This window comes from Propithecus coquereli, unplaced genomic scaffold, assembly GCF_000956105.1.
Source record: "Propithecus coquereli isolate 6110/MARCELLA unplaced genomic scaffold, Pcoq_1.0 Scaffold50, whole genome shotgun sequence".
Lineage (NCBI taxonomy): Eukaryota > Metazoa > Chordata > Mammalia > Primates > Indriidae > Propithecus > Propithecus coquereli.
The window spans coordinates 1,070,419-1,081,653 of NW_012150841.1; the positions used below are offsets into that span (position 1 = coordinate 1,070,419).

Here is an 11,235-nt window from a genome sequence, read left to right on the forward strand (position 1 = left end):
CACACATTTCCAGTTTTCATATTGCCAAATTGCTTTACAAAGCCACTATAAAAACTTACATTCCTTTTTTTTTTCCTATCAAGGACCTGGTTTCTGTGGGTTTTTTTTCCTGTGGGCCCACAGTTTTATAGATTTTGTTTACCAAATTGCTTTTATTAAATAACATTTATTTTCTTAATCTGCATCAGTTAATCACTCAAAACTTAATGAATGTCATGAAATACTAATATTGCATCTTTGAGTTTTGTAACCCAGCATTTTAGCATATAAATTTATCAGAAGAAAATATTCTACTTCCATTAATATTTTTGAGCAGTGAAAAAAGTCATCATCATCAGGACCAGTTCAGTGGTCATTGGTAAAGACAAATGGAGCCCTAAAATTTCTTGGAATCTGTTTCCTCTAGATACACCAGCAGCTCTTTGAGTCATTTTCTTTTTACTCACTCAGCAAAATATTTCCTCTAAGAAAATATGAGAAGCTAAGATTTACTAAATAAATACAAGTCAAGGAATATACTGATAATTGTTTCCCATTAAAAAATAAGATAAACGGGCTAGCTTTGTTGCTCAGGTGATGTGTTTTGGATTCCTTTATTTTCTGTTAGCTTACTAATCCAAAAAGTAAATTTTTCTATAATATACAAGAGTTTGTGAAATTCATAAATAGCTAGACTCTGGTCACTTAGGAATTTAAATTTTTCTTTGTTGCTGTCATATTGTTGGTCTTATGACTCAACATATCCTTTGCGTTGGTGAGATAATCATATGGATAAAATTGGATGCAAGCAATAGGTAGTCATTGAACATTATATTTGTATAATATGCTAATTTAAAATATTTCTAATTATAAAAACAAATTCTGTGAGAATCAGCATGCGTAGTGTTTAAGAACATAGACTGGTTCATGCATATAATTGTATGTGTGGGTAATTTATTTAATCTCAGATTTCTCATCTGTAAAATTAGGGTAATAAGTGCTTTCAGTGGATACTTTATAATAATCAGTTACTTTGTAATAACTGTTAGCTTTCATATAATAATTGTATAAAGTTAAACTTTTCTAATTTAAATATAGTCAATATACATGCTTATCGAAAATCACTTCAGTTAAATTGTACTGTTTCCTTGTGCATTTTACAAAAACTGAAAGATAAAATGATGTACTGATATTTAAATCGATCCAGATACTTTTGCAAGTATTTAAAGTTTTTTTTTTTTTGTAGTTAGTCTCTTCCCTGGGAGACACGCCTTGGCTCCCAGTCTGTATAGTTAACTGTGTGATTACAAATCAAACTATATGCACATATGCACAAGAAAGCCAGGACTAGCACCCAGATCTCCTAACTCACATGTCACATCTTTTTCTATTTATTTAGTAGAATTCAGGAACTGGAAGTCCAGGCAGATCTTTCATAGATTTCTAGGTTTTTGTTAACTTTTTTCTTAATTGGCCCTTGTATACTGTTGAGTGTTAGACACCAAGGAGCTATTTCAAACAAACAAAAGACTTTAATTTTAGGCCAGTTTTACCCCTAACTAGCAGACCTGAACGTGTTTTGCTTGAAATTTTCTTGATTATAAAATGAGAAGAATTGGACTACGTGATCTGGATACTTCTTTAAACTCTACTATTCCATTAAATATAACTGACTACCATCAAATTGCATTCTATTATTTTTAGTTCCCTGTTTGGAATTTAATACCAGTTGTCCTCTGCTCGGTTTCTCACTGAGCTAACTTTAAATGCTCCTGTGAAGCATTGTACTATGATAATTTTGTTCTTCCTGTTGCTAGTGGTCAGTTGTGCCAGGAAAATTTGACAGTCTCAAGAATTAATCCATGTAAATGCTGTGTGGTTCCTTCTCTGTCAGTCTTCTAATATTAACCAGGCTTTATCATACTGTATTTGGCAAACTTGAAAAAGCAACCCATTTGACTATAGAGAGAGCTGCAGCTTGATTTGACCATTTCTAAACCATTTCCTTTTCTACGTTTTGTAAGGTTGTTTCTTTGAGAAACTATTTGACGTAAAATAACTATTTTGTCAAATTTTTTTTCATAAATTTTCTTCACTGTTCCTTCTCTTCTTATAACGCAGATAAAAATAAGAACTCAACCAAAAGTTTTAATTGCCGTTCAGACAATTTATAAATTTGAAGGATAGTTGAAGGAATGAAAAGGGAGAAGTATATTTTTGCTTGTAGGATTTTTCGCCCTAGAACTTGAAATTTTCATTCTTCATTGAAATCAAATGGGTAAAAAAACTTCAACAGTATTAACAATATTTACTTAATAAGTTGGATGGTGGTACATGGGGCTTATTTTGTTTATTTTCTTACTATAAGTTCCATGGAGTGAAGGTTTTTTGTCTTTTCATTGGCTGATGATATATCCCTAGTACCTAGGATAGTACTTGAAGAATGGAGACATTTAATAAATATTTGTCCAGTGACTCTCTCCACAGTTAGGTAGATTATTTTCCAGGAAGATAGTATTGTCCTCATTTACCTTTAGACTTTTTAGGAGTGGGAAGGCATGCTTTTTGGGACATTTAATCATACTGTTTGACAGGAATATAAGCTGATTATTAAAAGCACTTTTAAATTTCCCAGAATAAAGAGAAGCAGTCCATTTTAGATCAGCAATAGTAGTTATTTATCCATTAGAAAATTGCATAGCTATTATTCATTTTTTTAGTTACATTGCATTCATGTATTAAAATTTTAAATCTTAATTAAATTTTTAAAATTTTCTTAATTATAAAAGTACAGAAATCAGGTTCTATTTGTGCTTGTTATTTTCAGAAGCTTCGTTGTGTGTCTTTCATGGTATCTTAACTGTTTACTTCAGCATACACCCTAGAGATGTTTCTAGAAACTTGAAAAATCCTCTTGTGAAAACACATAGCAATGTGGAAAGACTTAACAAAATCTTAAAACAAAAATAGAATATAAATGAATATTTTCCTAACCATTGCAACCAAATTCCTATAGAATCTTGACTCTTAATTTTTTGTTCATTTAATAGATAAGACAAAACCTATGGCATCTGTAACTAATGCCAACACTTGTAGCACACAAGCAGCTCCTGTAGCTGTTACAACACCCACTGTGTCATCAGGTCAGGCAACACCTACATCACCTATTAAAAAGGTAAGCCAAAATTTTGTGTGCTAAAAATACATATATTCTATTTAAGTACTATTTGGACTAACTCATTGAAACAATTCTGAATTTTTATATTTTATTCCAGAAATATTTAAGATTTTAGAATAGAAATATATTTTTCTGTTTTTAATTTGACTGAAATTTCCTCTGAACCATGTTAAAGTCTTTTTGACGGGGAGGTATCCTTTTTGCAATTGATATTACAGTTGATAGTTGATTATGGTTGATTGTTAACAAACATTACATATAGTTGGTAGGTAAAAATAAATGATAGATAAACATTTTTATAATATTAAAACCAGTGATTATGGTAGTTTTTATTTATGTTGAACTTTTATTTTGAGAAACTCAGGTTTTATATCCTTTATCTCCATTAAGTAAAGGTGCATGTTGATAATTTCACACATGGGTAAGTAAGGCACAAAAAGTACTATCACGAGTCAGTGTGAGAACTAGAATTTAGATTTTCTAACTTATAGTACAAAGCACTAGGCATGCAACTATGGTGTGCCAGTAAGAGCATGATCTCTGAGGTCAGACAACCAGAGATCAACTCCTGCCCCTACCTCTTCACCTGGAGCAAGTTATTTACTATCTTCCTTATCTGTCACAAAACAAAACAGAATTAACAAAGAAAATTAATATTGTAAGGGTTTGTTGAAAGAGAGAGCCTGGCTAGTAACTAAATGTGCTCCCAAAATGTTAGTTTCATTTCTTCCTCTTCTCCCTTTTTCTGTTCTCCATCTGTTCTTCATCCCACTCACTTCTTCTCTCCACCAAAGCAATTTTCCAACTAGCATGTTGATCTCTTTAAAGGCTTTCCTTTTCTCCCTGCTTCTCTAGAACCTGTCCTCCTTTTAGCCCAAATTAAAGATTAAGGGTTTGTTGGGCAGGGGGTTTGATCTACTGGTCTCTTTTTGAAGGGTTCTCTTCATCATCCCTTACTTACCTTTAACGAGCATACTCATTTTCCTCTCTGTACACAGCCACACTTTTTTCCCCAAAACCCTTAAAGAATTGATTGCAGTCATAACACTCATCCCTAAATATGTCAGTATGTATTTCCTAAATACAAAGGCATTATCCTTCATTCCCACAGTAAAATAATCATACTTAGGAAATTTAACTTTAACATAATACTGTTATTTATGTTAACTAATATACATACTCAGATTTCCCCAATTATCATTCTAGTAATGTCTTTTCTAGCTGTCTGTTCTTTAAAATAAAGGGCCCACTTGAGGGTTGCCCATTGTATTTGGTTATCGGGTCTCTGCTTTTGGACTTATTATTTTGTTGATTGTCTGACATTATTTGGTTTGCATGGATTTAAGGACTGATTTTAAATTCTCACAGTGTTTCTATTGTATTGTCAGTCTTGCTAATATTTGTACTTGGTTTTAAGTGGTTGAAATGTAGACCTTTTTGAAACCATAAACTATAGAATTTTTTTAAACATCTGTACTGGTAGTAATAATTCTCCTCTAAAACACTTCCCAAGGAAAGCAATAATGTAAATTCTTAGTGACAGAAATGTATGGGTTTCATTGGTACATACTTTGATTATCAAGAAACTATGTGAATGAATTATCTTACCTTATGTATTCCAAAACTGAACCAACTGCAGGATTTTGCTTCATGTAGCCCTGGGCTGAAAACTAGCCTAAATGGTCTTTGCTTAATTTCTTAACTCTTCAGCTGAAATTGAAGAACTGTTTCTGCAACAGTAAGATCAGGCTGATGATTTGTGGAGATGTTATCTGTTAAACCATCAATTTTGATTTTGTTAACTAACCATAAGTTTATGTAACTCTCCAGTCAAAATAAGTATTGTTTTGATCACTAAAACAGATTACCTATTCTTCTTATGGGTATATATTCCAATTAAATGTAAATCCTGTTTTCTTTACTGGGTGGTAAAAATTCAGAATTTTTTTGGAATTAAGTGTTCTGGCTAATTGAATCCAATTTAATAACTGTAATAATCTCACAAAAGACTGCTATGTGTTGTGGGTTTATGAAGTATGCCAATAGAAGTGTACAGATGTAGCATTATGATTTAAAAGTACAAATTGTATTTGATTTAAGGTAATAGGACTAGAACATTTGAGATAGATCTTGAAGAATAAGTAGGTAGTACTTCAACAGAGAGAGAAGGCAGATATGTATAATTTGTTGAAAGGAAGAGAAGAGAAACAGTGTGAGCAAGTGGAAGTAATATGGAGTGTTTGGCAAGAAAAACAGATTGTTCAGTTTGATTTATAGGTGCATATATATACACAAAATAAAACAGGAAAAGTAGAGCCAAATTGTGGAATGTCTTCACTCCTAGTGTAGTACATTTATAATTAATTTGGTAGGTAGTAGAGAATCATGGAAGATGTTTGAACAATGCGATGAGAGAATTATTCTTTATAGAATATTATTCTGGCAACAGTGTACAGATATATTTGGGGATGAGAGGCTGATTGTGAAAAGGTTTATTAGAAAGTCATTGAAGTTGCCTACTATGATAAGAATATAAACTAGGGAAGTGGCATAGGCTTATAAAGGAGAGGGGAGGAGAATTAGAGACTTGACAATTTATGAGAAGAAAGAGGACAGAGAAGTCTAGCATGATTGTGGAGTTTAAAACATAAGGAATTGAAGAGATAACGGTGGTATTAACAGAAACAGGGAACTGAGGAAGAGATGATTTGTAAGTAAAGTTGTTTGATTTTAGACATGTTGAATTTCAAGTTCCAATTCCAATCTTATATACATAGATCATTCTACAGGCAAACAGAAATTCGGGACTGGAAATTTAGGAGTCGGACTGGAGAATAACAAATTCGAGAATAAGCTGAATACAATTAATATTTAGCTTGAGGAAGTAGAAAAGACCCTACTCCCAGCCTCCAGGAGAAGAAAGTAGAAAGAGATAGGAGATAGGAGAGCAGACTCTCGAAGTGCTTGTGTTGCAGCAGTAGGACACGAAAAGTTATTAACCAAAAAAAAAAAAAAAAAAAAAACTCTAGAAAAGGGGTGGTCAAAAAAAGTGAGGATGTCAAGATAGCCTCCTGTTATAAAAGCAAAAGAGAGTTTCTGGGAAGAGGTATAGCTAACACATTGAATGCTATATGAGTTGTATTTAACTCAGGCTAGTTTTGAGCCTGGGGCCATCTGAAGCAAAACCATGCAGTTGGTTCGTGAAAATCTTAACCTGTTGATGTTCTTATTGTTATAATTAATATTGACAGTTTAATTCTAAAAATGTGGATTGTGTTGCATATAACTCATGCACAGAAAACAATAAAAAATAACAAATTAGAAAGTATTGTTTTGTTTAATAAAGCACCGTGGCCCCAGGGAAAAAAATATTTGTGTGGTAGTCAGCGTGTCAGGTATTTCAGAAAGGTTGATTTATTTATGTACCAAATAAAAATTAAAGTTGCTTTTAAACATATAAACTAGTACTTGAATCCAAATTCATGTTGGGCAGAGTAGAGTATATCAGCCATAACAGGGCAAAAAAACCCTGCCCATTTCAAAATTGATATTACTGCCTCATTTCTCTCAACTCTAAAATAACCAAAGTATAGTATTTTGTTGTTGTAAAGTTTAAACAAGATAACCCTTGTGAAGCACTTAGGGCAGATACTGGTAAACATTTGTTAAATATTAGCTTCTGTTATAACATTCAGTAAATGTTATCTGCTATCTGGCTATTTTATTTTATTTTTTTGAGAAAAGGTTTCACTCAGTTGCCCAGGCTGGAGTGCAGTGGGGCAGTCATGGCTCATTGTAGCTATCTGGCTATTTTATCATTGAGGAAAAACATTTGTTTCCAGTTTTCAAGGGTGGAGGAGTAAGGCAGGGGCTGGCAAACTATGGCTGGTGGGCCAAACCTGACCCCATACCTGTTTTTGTACAGTCCACAAGCTAAAAATGGTTTTTAACATTTTTAAATCGTTGGAGAAAAAAATCAAAGCAAGAATATTTTCTGACATAAATTCAGATTTCATTGTCTCTAAAGTTTTTTTGGAATACAATGACACTCATTCATTTATGTATTATCTATGATCTGCAAGCCTAAAATTTAGAGTCTAGACCTTTAAACTCACAAGTCGGATAAGCACTTTGTCTCAAAACCTATCATATTGCATAGGATATTACAGAGGTTCCAAACTTTGTTGGTCATTGGAGCCCCTAGTGTTTCAGTAGTTTTTTTTCACGGTGCCACTTGGCCAAAAGAAATATCCATTTGTCTCATGTATTAAGTAGTTAGGTGCAAGTAAGTTTAAAATGGCAGTTTGTACAGTGTCCAAGAGATGTCACCCTGTTTCTCTCAAGCCTTTAAAATATACTGTGGAGTTCCTGTGATTTTGTTATGGCTCCCTGGAGTACTTTGGTATACATTTTGGGAACTGAGGAATGCTTAGACCCTACTGATAGAAATTACTGGAAGTACCAGAGGTATCTTATGACAGTTTTGTCTGTGATATGGCCCCCTAAGTATCATGGGGACTTTAACAAGCTCTATTAACCTTCTAATTGTAGCAAACTTTGGCAATAAATAAATACGGAAGAAAGGATTTTTTGTTTTTTGAGACAGGGTCTTGCTCTGTCACCCAGGCTAGAGTGGTATCATCATAGCTCACTGTAACCTCAAACTCCTGGGCCCAGTCAATTCTCCGAGCTCAGCCTCCAGGCAGCTAGGACTACAGGCATGCGCCACCTTGCCTGGCTAATTTTCTTTATTTTTTGTAGAGAAGGCTCTGGCTGTGTTGCCCAGGATGATCTCGAACTCCTGGCCTCAAGCGATCCTCCCATCTTGGCCTCTGAAAGTGCTAGGATTATAGGTGTGAGCCACTGCACCTGGCTGATTTTTTTAAAATTATTAATACCGTATACTTGGAGTAACTAGTTAACTGCTATATTCACCAATCTATAGTTAACTGTGGTTGAATATTTAAGTTCTGCAAGTGAAGTTGATGAAGTGAACTAGTTAAAGATAACAGATGTTGCATTTTTAGGGCTGTTGGAAAGCCCTAAAAATGGAATAAGTACTTGTACATAAAATTAGTTTTTAGTTGAAATGTTGAAGTTAATGTTTGGTGGAAAAATCAAACAGTAAAATTAAGGCCGTGATATTAAAAATATTATTAAATTAAGTATTACAGTTAGAAAATATCAGTTATTTTTTATTGATTGTTGGATTTAAAATTTTTAACTAGAGTATATAAATGGATAAAAACAAAATTCATGTGCCATAGTTTGTTCATTCACATGATGTAGTATTATTTACTCTATATGCCTTCAACTGTTTTAGAAGTTTCTTTATTATATTTTTTTCAGATTATCTCATGGTAAATCTAGAACTTGTTCCCAGTGTTTTTCAAAGATTGGCTCATTACCCAATTATTGGGCTTCAATTTATTATAAAATTATTTTTAAAATAAAAAAGTATTTTTGTTCTTGACTTCCCTTCTCTGTTTTCATGCTTTCAAATCTTTATTTCTTTACCTGTCTTATTTTAATTGGCTTTAGTATGATTTCATTGCTCCTATCATGCCTGTGGTGGAATCAGTAGACCCTGCATCATGGAGGCAGGGCTTGCGCAAAACTGGCATTGTTCTTGTGCCCAGTAAGGGTGAAAAATCTATGGTGAGGCATTTCTACGTGCAAGAATTCATATTAGGTTACAACATAACAAGTTTAATATAAATTGGTTCCAAAGATGCATGGTTTTAAGTCCTTATGGTGTGCTCATTTGTTTTCTGTATTTGCATCATAATTTTTCTGTGTGATATAAAGTGTGTAGTGTTCTTAAGTCTAACCTCTGGAAAGGGAGTCTGTTCATTTTTCATTTTTAGATCTTTACATTTTTGACTAAGACATTAACCTACCTAGTAAAAGTGTTTCCTCCTGAGACTATTAACTATAATTTTAGACATATTATCTGTAAACTTATTGTTTCTAACTTAAAGACTGACTGGATTAGTTTTAATAATTCTTTTTTCCTTTCCTTAAAAAAATGAAATAAAAAGTTTCCAACCTCAACTACAAAAATTTCTCCCAAAGAAGAAGAGAGAAAAGATGAGTCTCCTGCATCTTGGAGATTAGGGCTTAGAAAGACTGGCAGTTATGGTGCACTTGCTGAAATCACAGCATCTAAAGAGGCTCAGAAAGAAAAAGACACTGCAGGTGTTATACGTTCAGCTTCAAGTCCCAGACTTTCCTCCTCTTTGGATAATAAAGAAAAGGTAATCTATTTCACAATCTGGTTTCTATAAAGACTCTAATAATTTCTTTTTCAGGAACATCAAATCCTAGTGGATTTTCTCCTAGATATCTTGTATCTAAGTATCAACTTAATTCACCCAATTTAATGAATTATATAAAACAAATGTAATCTAATTGTAAGTACTGGAAAGATCACATTTAGTTGCCGAAAACATAAATTAAAGGACTATATTCAGTTAAAGGAATCTATTATTTTACTTGAGAATGTACAGTAAAATGTATTAAGGAGCAGGCTTATTTTATTTATTATGATTCAGTAAGTTTTCTGAAGTTTAAAAAACTTAGGATCACATGTATTCTAAAATGTGAGTATACTCGTAAGTTACGTTTATCTAAAATCTGAAATTTTTTTACCAGCGTTTTCATCTGATATATACAAGCAATTTAATGAAGTAGTTTTAATAACTATATTTTGAAAGGCAGTATTAATGTATCAAATAGGATGTACCATTGTTCATTCAATGCTATTTTATATAGTTAGATTATTTCTATTGCATTTTTAGTGCTTGTATTATTTTTTTCCATATAGTTTTCTTTCTCTATTTAAGAATGTTTCCTTGTATCAGAAATTCAGAGCTGAAATTTCTGGTTGATTAACTTTAATATTTTTGCTTTTTAGAAAAAGTTCATTGTGCAGTTGTTTTCCAGGTATTTTATAGCAGTATACCAGGAATGTATCCGAGTGTCATTGTTGCTACACATTCTCAACCGTATTTGGATAAATGTAATTTAAATAATTTTTGTTTTGAATATTTTGATATATTTTAGAACATAGACTATCAAGGTTGTGAATAGCTTGTATAACATAAATGGGATTTCTCAGTAAACCATATCTGAGACCTTATTTCTCTGGAATAAATAATGATATTTTAGTTTATGACACTACGTATCTATTATAGAAGTTTTAGAAAAGATCATTAAAACGTGGAGGATTTTTTTCCTTTCTTATGTTAAAATATTATCTAATTCTAGACTTAAAAGAGAAAGAAAAGGAGTTTGAGCAAGTTATCCTTTAGTGCATGTGTAATACCTGACTGCTAATAGACATTAATTTTAGAGTTTAGGAACTGTGGAAATACTATAAAGTAAACTGTGATGGCTATGTAATATACATTGTTGAATAACCTTTTTCTGATACTTTTAGCAGTCCCTATAATCAGTACACAGATTTATTTTCACCCATTTTCTCTCCTGTTGTGCAGGAGAAAGATAGTAAAGGAACTAGGCTTGCCTATGTTGCACCTACAATACCAAGACGACTAGCCAGTACCTCTGACATTGAAGAGAAAGAAAACAGGTAGGTTCATTATGATTTGCTTTATTCATTCACCATAAAATCTTTTATTATCTAGCATCAGAGTTAATACATGAGCATTATTGTAATTATGTGAGGATATGTATTGTGGGAAGAGAAGGAGGGTATTCCTGATAGAATACCAAGCACATCGTCCTGAGGAGGTACAGACTTAGTATATTCATAAAATAGCAAAGAAGGTATTATGGCTGGAACAGAGTGAAGGGAAAGTGGTAAGAGATGAGGTCACAAACTAGTACAATTTCTCTAAATATTTGTAACATTTAGAAAAAGTAAAAGAAGAGAGGAAAAGCCCTTACTTAATCATTGTCAACATTTTAGTTTGTTTCTTTTTTTTTTTTGAGACAGAGTCTCACTCTGTTGCCTTGGCTAGAGTGAGTGCCGTGGCATCAGCCTAGCTCACAGCAACCTCAAACTCCTGGGCTCAAGCGATCCTCCTGCCTCAGCCTCCCGAGTAGCTGGGACT

The 11,235-nt window shown here is 32.9% G+C and overlaps 1 protein-coding gene across 1 annotated transcript in view; it reads left to right on the top strand.

Annotated features, from left to right (window-relative positions):
• The window catches only part of PPP1R12A (protein phosphatase 1, regulatory subunit 12A), a 212,931-nt gene that overhangs the window by 139,550 nt on the left and 62,146 nt on the right, over nucleotides 1-11,235 (top strand). The window contains exons 9-11 of the mRNA XM_012656311.1: nucleotides 3,030-3,154; nucleotides 9,199-9,414; nucleotides 10,657-10,751. Of these exons, the coding sequence (XP_012511765.1) occupies nucleotides 3,030-3,154; nucleotides 9,199-9,414; nucleotides 10,657-10,751 (436 nt within the window). The remainder of the gene's footprint in view (nucleotides 1-3,029; nucleotides 3,155-9,198; nucleotides 9,415-10,656; nucleotides 10,752-11,235) is intronic.